This window comes from Oryctolagus cuniculus, chromosome 7, assembly GCF_964237555.1.
Source record: "Oryctolagus cuniculus chromosome 7, mOryCun1.1, whole genome shotgun sequence".
Lineage (NCBI taxonomy): Eukaryota > Metazoa > Chordata > Mammalia > Lagomorpha > Leporidae > Oryctolagus > Oryctolagus cuniculus.
Genome location: NC_091438.1, coordinates 30,007,727 through 30,022,565, shown reverse-complemented (window position 1 = coordinate 30,022,565; position 14,839 = coordinate 30,007,727). Strand labels below are relative to the sequence as shown.

The 14,839-nt window shown below is 43.9% G+C and overlaps 1 protein-coding gene, 1 long non-coding RNA gene and 1 pseudogene across 4 annotated transcripts in view; 2 read left to right on the top strand and 1 right to left on the bottom strand.

Moving 5' to 3' along the window:
• The window catches only part of LOC127493552 (uncharacterized), a 39,720-nt gene extending 35,765 nt beyond the window's left edge, over nucleotides 1-3,955 (top strand). For 2 of the 3 annotated variants that reach the window (XR_011390319.1, XR_011390318.1), the window contains one exon: nucleotides 525-3,955. This is a non-coding gene — a long non-coding RNA (uncharacterized lncRNA). Of the gene's footprint in view, nucleotides 1-241; nucleotides 322-524 lie in introns of all 3 variants that reach the window. The other variant, XR_011390320.1, reaches the window with a different exon arrangement.
• Nucleotides 1-4,164, bottom strand: part of DPT (dermatopontin) — a 32,973-nt gene extending 28,809 nt beyond the window's left edge. Inside the window, exon 1 of the mRNA XM_002715598.5 lies at nucleotides 3,615-4,164. Within this exon, the coding sequence (XP_002715644.1) occupies nucleotides 3,615-3,922 (308 nt within the window). The 5' untranslated portion in view covers nucleotides 3,923-4,164. The remainder of the gene's footprint in view (nucleotides 1-3,614) is intronic.
• An 8,585-nt stretch (nucleotides 4,165-12,749) lies between these two features.
• On the top strand, nucleotides 12,750-13,313 carry LOC100349002 (small COPII coat GTPase SAR1A pseudogene; annotated as a pseudogene).
• Nucleotides 13,314-14,839: the final 1,526 nt, after the last annotated feature.

Here is a 14,839-nt window from a genome sequence, read left to right as displayed (position 1 = left end):
GTGGGTTGAGGGATTAATGTGAGAAGCGTTGGTGGGGTCTATGAGTACTAAACACTCAGAACCAGGATGACTGTTCAGTGCTGGATAGAATGTTGGACCTAATTATGGTCAGATTAAGGAAAACTGAGCTCCTGCCCAACATGTACCTTGATGCTGACATGGCTCTGTGGGAAATATCTCCTTTCTCCTCTTCTCCATCATGAGCTCAGGAATTCATCTCTGATATTAACTGTCACTTCAGGGGGGAAGTGTTCTTTGACACACAAGAGGAAAAAGAAGTGATGGCATGGAGAACACTCTTTCTCTGAATGTGGACTGCAGGTAAAACTGGTTGCCCAAGTCCCAGATGCAGTAAATCTTTCTTGCCTGCCTGTTGATAGGGTGTGATGTGCCATGTTCCTGTTCTAGACTGCTATTTGCTTTAAAAATCTCTCCTAGTTTCTCCTATAAGCGTCACAGTAATTACCCTTTAGCAGTTGATAAGATGAGCAACACCCATTCTTTTTCCTTTCTTTTTCTTCCAGAATGAAGAACTGAATGCCACAGACACAGAGCTAAGAGACAACACAAGCAGGAGCTCTGAATCCAGGGTTCCTGATTGCAAGCCTGGGGCACCTTCCATCACATGACACATAGCTTAGCCTCACTAGAACATCTCAGCTTTCTCTTGTCCCGCAGAGGACCTGGTGCACAGCCACCTTTTCCAACCCAAGTTAGAGAACACCCCCGAGCACACTCTGAGATGGCAAGATACCAGGGGACCCAGGTGAAATCTCCTGGCTCTAGTTAGTGACAGAGGCCATGTCCATACTTCAGAGTGGGACCTGAAATATGGTTCTCAGTAGAGAAACCAGGATAAACCCCAGCATCACGAGCCACTCAGCCAGGATGGCACCTCCTTCTAAAGACAGTGCCCCCCGAGCAGACCTCTTTGGCTGATCCTATGTCTGCGATCAAGTCTCTGTTCAGAGTCCCTCCCCTCTCTTTAAACAAACTTGAAGCTAATTTTGTTACACAAGGCAGCCAGATTGCACAGCAGTGTGACCAACTCTTCCCCCTGAACAGATTAAGAGCCTGAATCCAATAGGAAGATGTAATTGCTCCCCAGCCTGTGAGAAATTTCTTTCCTTCCAGATTTTTCTGCGAGACGGGAGTCTGAACTCAAAGTCATAATTATCTAAAAAACACGTTCCTGGTAATTGGTATCAGTCCCCAGGCAGCTGAGTCCTAGCGTAAAGAACTTGTTTAGCTTGTTTGTGAGTGCCCAACCCTCTGATCAGTGAGAGAAAAGGAGAAACAGAGAGTGGAGGGAGGAAGAGAAAGGTCCCTCAACCCTGTCCACCAAAGATGCAGAGGCAGGGAGGTGGAACAGACTGTCATCCGTCAGCCTCTCACTTGGCTCCCCATCGGCCAAAAACATCATGCAATTTCACCTTCCTGTTTGGCGTTTTCTTCAAGTAGTTTGGGAATATATGATAACTCAACCACGGGTTGTCCAGTGTAAAGCTAAACATCATTGGATGTGAACAAGGGACGCCAACATGCTTGAGAAAGCCAAGCACAATTTCAGGGGTGAACTGCAGTTCTGTGAAGCCTGCAGCGATCACGCTGTGTGACCCTCCAGGTGGGAGCTTAGAGAGCTCGGTGTCTGGGGCAAGGTCACCCGCATGTCATTAGCACCAGCAGCAAACCCAGACTTCCCGATTCAGAGGCCAGAGCTCTTCCTCTGGGATTGGAGGAATCACTGCAGAGTGTATTTCACTGTGGCTCTTCTGAGGGGTGTTAGAAGGTCCTGTGACCACACGAAGGTTCCTCTGAGACAGGAGAACCAGAGGGAGAGTTGTAACTTGGTTGTTTCCATCCTGCATGCGAGACAATGGGCTGGCTGTGGGGAGTCTGGACACTCTCCTCTAGGAAATCTGGTCTGTGCACCAGCCATTTGTCAGACAGAGTTTGAGATCACTAACTTGGCTTGCCACAGGCAGTAAGGGTAGATGAAGATGGCCCAGCAAAAGCTGTCCAAGTAGCCTACTGCCTCAGTTCTCCCACTCCCGGCTGCCTGTGGGACCCCTCTCCCTACCCAACCTACAAACTGGCAGAGTCCCTCCCCAGTCAGGAAGTCACGCTTGTCTCCGTCCCTTTAGGGCTAGGTTTCTGCCGTGCTCTTGAAACTCCCACCCTCTCCCAGGACCAAGAGCTCTGGCACACATGGGGGCTGTGGCCTGGTTCTCCCATCACAGAATCAGCTGTTGCGCTGGGGCCCAGGTTGGGTTATGGCAGCCAGCTCTCATAAGCCCATCCCAGTTGCTTAACACCCAGTCTTAGGAGCAGAGACTGGATCTGCAACCAAATCCCTGTTTTCCAGTGAAGGAAATGTTGATCTCTACCACAGTCTCTCTGCTTATAGGTTTTATAAAATAACGTATAGATAGGTTTTGAGCATGAGATGAGATAATCCAGGTAAAGTACTTAGCTTAGTGGCTGCTCAGGGTAAGCACTTGATCAATGGCAGCTATATCATTGCTTAGAGACCTCCTCTCTGGCCTGGCTCCTTCACCTATCAGGATCTTTTCTCCTTGAACTTCCTGCAATTGTTTTGTCTTCTGGCTGTGTGACCCTAGGCTTAAGCCTGACAACTCCAGAGCCCCACTCCACCAAGTGCTGCTCCACCAAGGGCCTGCTGGAACCCTTCTCAGGGCCCTAGTGTTTTCTGCATATATAGTCCACCAGCTGGGCTTCCTCCTCACTGCGCATGCTTCCCTCCCTCAAGGGTCAGCCTTTACCCTCTCACCCAGCGCCGCTGCAATCCAGCTCCACTGAGGCTGCTGTGAATCAACCCGCCTAGCTGTCAGTGGCTCCTGAGCCAGGACTGGAGCTGGGCCCTCCTGGAAGAAGCGCAAGTCCATGCCACTGACTTGCAGTCACGCAAGTCAGGCAGAGTGCAGTCATGCAAAGGCAGCACCTCTCTCTAAACACTTTTAGGAAACTGGTTTCCAGCAACGCAGGCCACTTTAAATTCCAGCAGAGAGAAGGACCTCGGGTCTCATAATCAAGAGGGCACGTTTCATCAAGCCAGCAGAGAACTGTTCAATTACACTTCCCTTTGCTTCAATTTCTTTTTCTTCTCTTCCCCAGTCACTGGCTCTAAATCAATATCTCTCACACTATCTATTCTGAGGGCCCAATTGTTTGCTTTCCCCACACTATAGTGTACCAATAGTTGTGTGAAACAACAGAAATAAATTGCTACAGAATAAAAATGTCATTCGATTGTCACAGCAATGTGAAATTGCTGTAATTTCTTCAATATTTTCCATTTCTACACTTAACCAGACCCACACCATCCCCTGGGCCATGCTGAGAGTATTGCTGCTTCTGAAAGGAACGGAACCCCAAAAGAGTCCATCTGCCTCGGACGCCCTCTCTGCCTGGGCATTTGTCCTGTGATATTTGTCCACTCCGCAGTAGCTCTGCCCCACCCAGAGCATGCAATGGCAAGCTGGGGGTGTGGTTTGCATAGGCTTTAGGTCGTTTCGATCCCCAAGAGTCCAGCAGCCCTCAGGGTAAGGCAGTGCAGCAATGTCCCCAGCCCAAGTGTGGCAGCAGCCCCTTACCATTCCATGCCAGCCCTGTTGATCTCCTCCCACCAGCACTCGGTGGGCTCCCCGAGGCTCTGGGGTGTGGGCATGCAGGCGTAGTTCCATTGTCTGTCAGAGCCTTCCTTCTTGTTGAAGATGCTCCTGACGGCCACCACCACCTGGCCATGAGGACACTGGTAGCTGAAGCCCTGCCGATTCAGATTCACCCACCCATCATCGCTGTAGTCATGGTACTGCTGGTATGGGTATCCATAGTAGTCACCATACTGGCCCCAGGCCATGGTGACCAATGGCAAAAGTGCCCACAGGAGAGAGAAGTCCATGCTGCCTGGGCTCCTGGCAAAAAAATGTCACCCTAAGTTTGCTGGGCTGACTTTTATACAGCTGCCACTGACATGTGGCTTCCAGATGTTGGGGGAAAGGATCCAACTGCAGTGTGTCATCGCTGAAGCAGAAGTTTTCCACGCTGAGAAATTGGCCATAAGTACATTCGACTTGTTTTAAGGTGGAATTTTAGGACTATGCAAGGAACATGTACATTAGAGAAACTCCCTGGAGAAAGAACAACTTTGCAGATAGTTCATAAAAGCCAGCTGCTTCACACCCACTAGAATCATTGACCTGAAAAAGCCTGGTGAGGAGCACGTTTGTCACTCGTCTCTCAGCACCTCACACCGCTCTGCCCTGCACTTCCAGAATTTCGTAAATCCCAGACAGTGACCTCAAAACACCAAAATAATCGGATGGAGAGATGAGAGTCATTTAGATTTCTACATGGCTGAATGCCTGGTTTCTTTTTCCAACATCTTTGAATCCTTGAGTATGAGCTACTCTTGAGAATTCCTGTGGTGCATATGTATGTACGGGCAGATTAGTGAAGCATTATCTAAATGTAAGCCTCTTCCCAAGATGCGGATATTGGACTCAGCCACATCTAGAAACCATGCTCTGTTCTCAATATGTAAAGAGGTTAATCTGCATAACCCACATTTTATGCTTGTTTTTTTTTCCTTTCATATCGAGTTTTCTTTTCATTAAAGCACAAAGTACATTAACAAAATGGATGTTTCAAGACATCTAGTGTGTAGTCATGTAACCAGCATCATAATCAGGTCAAAACAATTGCATCAATCTAAAAATATCTCCTAATACCCCCTTGTAGTCAAATCCTCACTACCACTGGTAACCACAGGTCTACTTTCTGTTAAATGAATGGAATTCTTCCATATGTAGCCTTTGAGTCTTTCACTTAGCATAATGCTTCTGGGATTCATCTGTGTTGCTGTGTGTGTCAGTAGTTTGTTCCCTTTCACTGCTGAGAAGCAGTCCGTAGTATGGAATATCTATCAGTTGGAGAACATTTGGGATTTCCAATTTTTGCAAATTAATCATGTATAAGTAATTATGTAAAAGTAATTATGAATAAAGTTCATGGAAAAATCATAAGTCTACTTTGGTGCAAGCGCTTTCGGAAATCCAGTCATAGTTTTTTAAAACATGCATTTTCTATGAACTTTTGAAGCCCCATAATGGAATACTACTAGGCCATAAAAGAATGAAATTTCGTCTTTGGCATCAAAATCAATGCAATTGGAGACCATTATGCTTAGTAAAATAAGCCAGATCCAAAAAAGACAAACACTATATATTTTTTCTGATTAACTGCAACTAATATAGAGAGTACAAAAACCAATGTGTCCAGATAGACTGACATCTTATTATTTGATTGCTATCTATAACCTTTGCCTATACCCCTGGTTAACAGTTGTGTCTCTACTTTTTAATTGTAGATTTCTTTGTTTAGAGGAGCATGGAGCCTTTGATGTACTTATAAAGCAAACTGAAAATACGTTATCACAAAAAATTAAAAGTAAAAAAGGAAAGAAAATAAAAAAGAATCCTTTGGGTGTGTCTTAGGCATGATATTTCCCATTTGTCCTCATGGTCAACCTGAAGAAAGTCTCTTAAAATCGTGATTGTTGACCAATTAGATTAGAAGTCCCCCCAAGAAATTTTTTAAAATACAGACTCCTGGGGGCCGGCGCTGTGGCACGTAGGTTAATCCTCTGCCTGTGGCGCCGGCATCCAATATGGTCACCAGTTCGAGTCCCAGCTGCTCCTCTTCCCATCCAGCTGTCTGCTATGGTCTGGAGAAGCAGTAGAGGATGGCCCAAGTCCATGGGCCTCTGCACCCTTGTGGGAGACCTGGAAGAAGCTCCTGGCTCCTGGCTTTGGATAGGCACAGCTCTGGCCATTGCATCCATTTGGGGGAGTGAACCAGTGGATGGAAGACCTTTCTCTCTGTCTCTCCCTCTCACTGTCTGTAACTCTACCTCTCAAATAACTAAATAAATTAAATAATAAAATAAAATACAGACTCCTGAGCCCTACAGTAGATCTACTAAGTCATAACTTCACAGGGGTGTCCAGGTATCTATATTACAAAGAAATGCTTTCCAGCTGACTCTCATTAATACCAGTGTTTAGGAAGGAGCTGCCTACAGGCATGTGGAGCCAGGGGAAAATCACACTGTGAATCCAGACTCTGCCCAGCCTGCAGCACATTACCAGACAGGCTCTCAGGACAGATTAAACATCAAGATAGTCTTGAAGAAAGCCACACATGGGCAGAAAGCAACTGTGTGTATTTGTGGGCGTGTGTGCAGTTGCTCTGATGACCCCGGTTTTTAACTAGATTATCGTGTTATCTTACTCATAATGTGTATTGGTGACAAATTATTTGGATTCATTTGTGAGGTTGAAGAAGCGAAAATCTGAAGAGCTAATTAAGCTTGCGTCTTGTATTTAGCACTCTCTTTCCCCACGACTTCTTTCCCTAAGTAACTGCTCAGTGCTGGCAGCTGGAGTTCTCTTCATTTAGTGACCACTGTGATTTAGAATATGCTGGAGCAATCATTATCAGTCTGGTTAGCACTTAAATATTACCTGGGAAGGTTTAGGAAATGTCCAATATTGAGCAATCCCTAGACCAATCAGATCAGAAATTTCCGAGAAGGGCCCAGACAATAGTGTCCTTTAAAACCTTCCCGTATAATTTTCATATGCAGTCAGAACTGACAACCACTACTTTGGAGGGTTTGTTTTCCAGTTTATCATCCTGATGCTTGAATTCTGCATTCTTGGTGTGACTTATACACAATCTTACATCTTAAAGAAGACATTGCAAATCCTTGTAAACATTCATATTTATTATGTATTTATTTTCCAACAATTTCCAGAGTCTGCCTGGTCCTCACTCTGCATACTTCTCTTTTGTACAGCTAGAGTTGCCATGGTTGGACTCCCTGTTATCTGCAAAAATACCTTTATGCTTTAGGACACTTTGAGTGTAAACTCCTGTTTCTTGGAGCTCAAATTACCTAATTCATGCAAGGTTTCAGGGGTTCCAGGAACTGTTGGGGCCTTTGGGAGAGTTGTGGGAGGCTCACAGAATGGTTTCCATAAACAGGCATTAGGGCCATAAGTTCAATGTATTTACGACCTACCATATGTTTTTAACTAGATTATCGTGTTATCTTACTCATAATGTGTATTGGCGACAAATTATTTGGATTTATTTGTGAGGAAACTGGTCAGGGAATGTTTTGGCCCACATTACTAGAGGTGGAATGATATTACCCCAGGTATTTGGACAGCTATTCTGCAATTTTTCCATCATTTTATCAAAACTGCAGTTAGCAATTATAAATTGACATTCAGCAATAATGGCCAAATAACATATTTATGAAGTTATCTATATGAGCTCACAAGAAATGAATTTGCTCTATGGATTTCTGCTCTCAAAGAATACTCTACAGGCCATGGGGACCTAGTGGTTAGACCTAGTTAGAGCAGTGGTTTTCAGAGGGTGATTCTAGGACCAGCAGCATCAGCATCACATGGAAGCTTGTGAGAAATGCAAACTCTCTGGTCCCACGCAGCCCCACTGAATCAGACACTCTAAGAATACAGCATGGAAACGTGCGTGCTAAGCTCTCCAGGTGACCTAATGCATGCTGAAGTGAGGAGCAGTTCAGAGGAAACTTCAGAACCTGCTGCTTAAATTGCAGAGCTTATTTCATAAGGAGTAACGTTATGGTAATGAAGCGTATCTGCCCCAACTCATTCGTTTTGACTCCAGAGTTTACACTTACAACCATTGGGCCAGATCATCTCCAAGTAGCTCACAGATGTGTTGGCAAGACTCAGCCACTGAGCATTTGAAACCATGAACTCCATCTTCTCCCTCCCCCTCCTCTCTTCTTCTTTCTCTTTTTCCTTCTCTTTTTCCTCCTCTTCCTTCTACTTCTTTCCCGTTTCCTTCTCCTTCCTCCTCCTCTCCATACTCCTCCCCCTTCTTTGGCTTCATGGAGATTGAATTAACCATTCAAGATAAAGACTATGACTTTCAGTTTATTCACAGAGTTGTACAACATCACTACAATTAATTTTAGAACATTTTTATCACCCAACAAGAACTCTGTACCCATTTTCAATTAATATACATTTACAGTTAAACCATTAGCCCTAGTTAAAAACTACACACTTCTTCCTGTCACTGCAAGTTTATCTATTCTGGACATTTCAAATAAATAGAATCATTCAATATGTTACCTTTCATGATTTATTGCTTTTACTTAGTATAATGTTTTCAAGGTTCATCCATGTTGTAGCATATATCCATATATCATTTCTTTTTATTGCCGAATAATATTCTACCATGTGGATATACCACATTTTGTTGAACCATTAAAAAGTTGATGGGCATTTGCAAGGTTTTCACTTTTTAGCTATTATGAACATTCATGTCCAAGGTTTTGTTGGACATATATACTTTCATTTGTCTTGGATAAATATCAAGGACTGCAATTGCTGAACCATATAGTAACTCTGTGTAATCTTTTGAGGAATTTACAGCGTGTTTTCTAAAATTACAGCACCATTTTACATTTCCACCAGCAGTGTATGAAGGTTCCAATTTTGCTACATCCTCACCAACAATTATTATTAGTCCTGAGACCTGAAAACTTGACAAACCCGTAGCCACTCTGATGACACTTTGGGGGACATGGATCTACTCATATCTGGAAACTTCCTCAAACACACAATCCATTGTTGAAATATTCTGAGTATTCCACATTAGCCTGATCTGAATTGGTAACCCCCAGAATAACCCTTGAATCATCTCATCCCTCAGAGATACTTTTATACACTCTGGATTGGCATCTATCTTATTGTAGGTTAGAAAGGAAGAGTGTAGACCCATGGAACTGCCCTAGAGAGAACTGAATCCACAGAAGTATTAAGGTCCATGGACAAGGAGTTGTGAAAGCGGAGGACATGGTTCATCCTACTCCCTGCATGAAGTTGCTAGTCCCAGATGAGTAAATGTTTAGCCTGAACTATTGGTGGGGAATTATTGGATGGTTCCTGCTGTACACATTATTTTTTCTTTTTCATTCTGGTGTCTGGTCGGGATTTTTCTGTAACTCTATGGGGCCAGAGTGCAGGGTCTTTAGATAGATGCTATAAGTAATTCATGGCAAGTTCCTGCTGAATCATCCATGTTCTCCCTCCAGAAAGGGTATTTGCCAGCTTCCCCACTCAGCTGTGGGAGGTCTTGAATGGCCAGAGTGAGCCAGATTGTCCTTCCCATCCTAAGTGTTGCCACCTTTTGCACAACCTTTCGATTTCCTAAGGTTTTTTGAATTGGACACCCCTCAGCCATTTGGTTACCCTGAAGCACCACTGAGGTTAAACAATGCTTATACTGTAGGCAACAGAAGAAAGGAAGAGAGCCAATGTTGAGGAAAGAAAAGGAAGGAGATTAGCAATGGTAAATAAGGTGTGCCTATGTAGATACTCTACTATGTGCTTCACTGTGACAGACAATCAGTTGTCCCACAGTTTAAGGACAAGTCTTTTGTGGTTTGGCAGAACGAAATTTAGAGATAATTGGTTACAACCTTGAAACTCACAGCTAGTACAAGACACAAAGGGGACTTAGATTCATCTATTTGTTTCTCTTGGTGAGGAGATTATATTTCCCTAGATACTAAACGATCACAGCAGGACCTCAGAACAATGACAGATGGTCTTGATGAGAATAGAGCCTCTGGAATTGAAGTGTCTGAATCAGAATCCTGATTCTGCGAGGCAGACAAAGGACCTTCAACCAGGTGTCCTCAGCCTTAGCACTATTGATGGTTTGGGTCAGATACGTGTTGTTGCAGGCTTTCCTGTATATTGTAGAATTTTTTAAAAAAGATAAACTTCCACTTTGCTTATGGCCTCTTCCAAATACTGATGAAGTTTGTGGTCACAAAAGGCTTCCATAGCTTTGGCAGCTCATGGCAAGAGGCTTGGGTGATTACTGACATCATAAATAAGAGTGTTAACTGTTAAATTAATAACAGAAGTCACTATGCACTTGCTCCCCATGTAGGACCTTGGTCCTTAATGAGTTGTATTATGTGAATTAACTGCAAAACTTGCTCTCAAGAAGTACTTTATACATTGTGTGTTGGGGAGGGGATGCAAACTGTTGAAATTTTTAGTTGGTTGGTCTTCTGTATATAAAGTTAAATTAAAAATGAATCTCAATGAAGAATGGGATGGAAGAGGGAGTAGGATGTGGGACGAGAGCGGAGGTGGGAGGGTGGGTATGGGAGAAAGAACTACTATATTCCTAAATTTGTACCTCTGAAATTTGCATTCATTAAATAAAAGCTTTTTTTAAACAAAGATTTATTGTTTTATTTATTTATTTGAAAGGCTGAGTTACAGGGAGGGGAGAGGAGAAGAGAGGAGAGGAGATGAGAGGAGAGGAGAGGAGTGGAGAGGAGAGGAGAGGAGAGAAGAGAAGAGAAGAGGTCTTTCAGCCACTGATTCACTATCCTAATGGTTGCAGTGACCATGGCTGGACAACGTTGAAGTGGGAAACTTCATCCAATTGTCCCACGTGTGTGGAAGGGGTACAAACACTACAGTTATCTTCTGTTCTTTTTCCCAGTTACATTAGCAAGAAGCTGGATTGGGGGCAGAGTAGCCAGGACTTTAACTGAAGCTCATATAGGATACCAGCATCCTCAGGTAGCAGCTTAGCCACAGGGCCGACTCCTTGTAGGTTGTTAAGTAGCAATCCTGGCTTCTATTTATTAGATGTCAGGAGCATTTCCCCTCTCCGCCTTGTGACAATCAAAGGTGTCTCCAGACATTGTTAAATGTCCCCCCTGGTGATCAAATCACCTCTGGTTGAAACCACTGAATTAAACACAGCCTGTAACCTCTGTTTTATCATGCATAAAATGGAAGGTCAACACAACGTTTGCCACTCACCACAAGATTGTTGTGTGAATCATATCAAATACAAAGGCTTTATCAATTAGAAAGCTTGATACAAATGTAGGTTGTCATTATGGCCTCAGACACACACTAGAAATTAGAGTTGAGGGAATCATTCAGCAAACCAATGTAATGAGCAACCCGGGGGCTCTGCAGGGCAACAGAGCATGCATGGGCAGATGATAGTCTGGAGGGCTTGAGCATGAGAAAAACTTGGAGAAGGTGGTGTCACCACTCTCAGGGGCTGTATCCATCCTGCACATGAGCATGGGGGGTGGCACTGGTCCCTGAGAGTGCATTTCTAGGGAAAGTGTCACTGGGCACTAGAGGCAGAGGTGAGGGACAGGGATTTGGAATGTTCCAGCAGTGGGCAGATAAAGGAGCCATCCTGATAAAGAAGATCATTGTGAGCACGGGAAATGGGGTGGCATCTCTGGTGGGAGTGGAGTAGGACAGTGCTAAGCCAAGTGCCTAATTAGTTTTAGGGAATCTCCAAGGATGATGAAGCCCTGAGATATGTAGGCTGCTCCAGATATTGCTTTAGTAAATATATCATGTGCTTGCAAGTGGAGTAACAGAAAGCAGAATACCTACACCATCTGGAGCTCATGACCTGTTAGAGAATGCATCAAATCTTCATTGAGGAGGATTTGAATGTGTATAAGAGAAAAGAGAGAAAGCAATTCAACCAGGGAACACTTTATGTGATGTCATTCTAAACCATATTTCCTAATTTGATATTGGTTTGTCAGTGCTTAAACCTGAATTTTACAAAATAACAGTGTAGCATTTCATATATGTGGTATTGTGCATAATGTATAAAAAACACAGCTCAGCAGGTAGTCAGCGCTCAATAAATATTTATTGTTTTCCATCTGCAGAGCTTTCTCATGATCTCAGCTCACCTTTTTTTTTTAAGATTTGAGAGAGAGAGAGAGAGAGAGAGAGAGATTGATTCCTTCTGGTGTTTCACTCCCCAGATGACTTAACAGCTAGAGCTGTGCCAGGCCAAAGCCAGGAGCCAGCCAGGAGATTCTTCCAGATCTCCCATATGGATGCAGGGGCCCAGACACTTGGACCATCTTCTGCTGTCTTCCCAGGCCATCAGCATGGAGCTGGATTGGGAGTGGGGCAGCCAGCACTCACACTGACTCCTATAAGCATAACCTGCTGTGCCACAATGCTGTCCCCTTCAGCTCATCTTTGCTCAAGCTCATAAAGGTGCTCAAGCTGGCTTTATGAATTCCAGTTACCACTTTGGAAATGTAAGCTTAGGAGGTACAACAAGGTCCAAGTCACAGAAACACTGGGTGACAGGGTATATACATAAGCCTACGTTCCCCAGCTGCAAGTCAAGTTCCTGAAGCATCCCACATTGGTCTGGTCCATGAACAGATTTGATATGGCAAGACTGGGTGAACCTGTCCTTCAGGTAGGAGAAATGGCTGATGCTCTAGTGCTTTGGAAGAGTCAGTTCATAACATTTATCCCTATGCTCTGAACATGCTAAAGGAGAAGTGGTGAGGCCCAGGAGTTAGCAGGGGAGAAAGCCTCTCTGAAAGCAACTTTCCCGTCAGCAAAGTGAACATCGCCAATGGTCTGTCACTTTTGTCCTCCAGCACTGTCTGCGGCTTCCCGGAGTCACACCTTGACTTAACCTTTAACTAAAACTCACGTTTAACATCAGGTGAGTACTTGGACCACCAGGTACCATTGCTGCTGGTCTGTGTGCTCTGAGCGAGGGTCCAAGCCACCTGCCGCCACTGGAGGAGCCCCTTGGGCCATAGCAAGCATTAATAATGTCTTTCATCTTTGACTCTACAATGGCTTTGGATCTACAATGGCTTCAGCAGTGTGTTCCGGTTCCTAGAACTCTATAAGAAATCTGGAAAGCCTGTATTCTTGGGTTTGGACAATGAGGACAAAACCATTCTTCTTCACATGATCAAAGATGACAGATTGAGCCAACATGTTCCAACACTACATCCGCCATCAGAAGAGCTGACAATTGCTGGAATGACTTTTACAACTTTTGATTTTGGTGGGGATGAGCAAGGACACCGGGTTTGGAAAAATTAACTCCCAGCAATTAATGGGATTGTCTTTCTGTTGGACTGTGCAGATCATTCTTGCCTCCTGGAATCCAAAGTTGAGCTTAATGTTTTAATGACTGATGAAACAATATCCAATGTGCCAATCCTTATCTTGGGCAACAAAATTGACAGAACAGATTCAGTTAGTGAAGAAAAGCTCTGTGAAATATCTGGGCTTTCTGGAGAGACCACTGGGAAGAGGAATGTGACCCTGAAGGAACTGAATGCCCGCACCTTGAAATGTTCACGTGCAGTATGCTCAAAATATATTGACTGATGTTTGGACAATGAAAATAAAAAAGTTTTCTTTCTCTGCACTGATTCTATTCACAGCTTCCTCATGAACTTTTCTCATAGAACAAGGAAAGTTGTCCAACCATGTCTGGTGTTGAGGAGTCAAGAGTCTCCGTCAGCTCTCTCATCGCCTAGGGGTGACATGGGCTCTTCTCCACGCTGTCGGGAGGTAACGCTGCCCACGGACTGGTACAGGTCAGAATCCTGGGGAGTGAAGCTGTGAGCCATCATGGGGTCACTGAAAAGAAAAACAAGTCTCACCACTGTGGTGCATCTCAAAAGAAAGTGATTTTATTTTTTAAAGGAAGTGTTGCTATTGTAATTGGTCTCCCTTCTAACTTTTTTGAGTTCACAATTTTCTTGGTCCAGAGTTTTCTATTTTTTTTTTAAACTAGTAAATGGCATTTAGATACTTCATAAAATTATGAACCAATACAATTAGAGGCGAGTTCAGTTGGGTGGCCTTACTCTTGCTGAGTTGGCAGGCTGGTGAGAGACACTCCCTGAGCTCCTGCCTTGTAGCAGAAGGCATCACCTTGTGCTCTGAGAGTAGAAAAGGGGTGGAACCCTGGCATCCCAGTGGCAGGCTTCCACTGTGGTAAGCTAGGGGCATCCCTCACCCCAGAGTATAGACATCGTTAACTGTACAGGAGTTCATTACAGAGTGGGTTGTTACTATTTTTACTTATAAGATTACAAATTTCAGTCATCTTTGCTCTTATACTATTGTAAAATTTCATTTCTCTGTATAGCACCTTTTCATTGTCAGTTATAAAGTGATTTTGCCTCATTTCAGAGTTGAGAACATCTCATGTAGTCATATACTGCAGGTGTGTCTCAGCTACTTTTGCACAGATTCTGGGGGAAACTTTTCTGAAAACAATGACAAAGTTAATAGCTTAAGAACTCTTAATTCTGTGAGTTGAGGACTTAAAAGTCTGGTATTATAGTACATGTTTGAATCCAGGGAAGATTTACACAGTGGGCTTTAAAACTTCCTCTTGCAGAATTTGGCCCCTTTATTGGGCCATTCATGAACCTTTTGCTTACATCTTTTCTTCTTACCAGTTATCTTTTCTTATTTTTATTTTTTGGTGTTTGTTTAAAGGTCTATATCTGTAGCTTTTCCAGATTTTTGGGTTGGAATGAAACTACTTCTCTCACTTCACAAAATCAATGGGGGAAAACAAGAACACAGGGCCCACTGTGGGCTGCTCCTTCGCAGGCAGCCTCATGTGTCAGTGAGTACCCAGGATACAGACATCAGCATCCCCCGAGTGGAATGAATGCTGTTTGTATAGCGTTCCATTTTCTCAGTGCCACGCGTGCAGTTGGGTGTTCATGATCTTAGCCTGTGTTCTACCCTTGCGGTGGAAGGGGAAGGGACAGGAGGTGGTCTCAGGTGCAGAGGGCACATGTGTTCATTTTTCCTTTAATAAAAAGTTCTGGGTAATTTTTGTGATGGTGATGCATATCTGCAGAGGACTGAACTGAATTCTGTGGATTCCT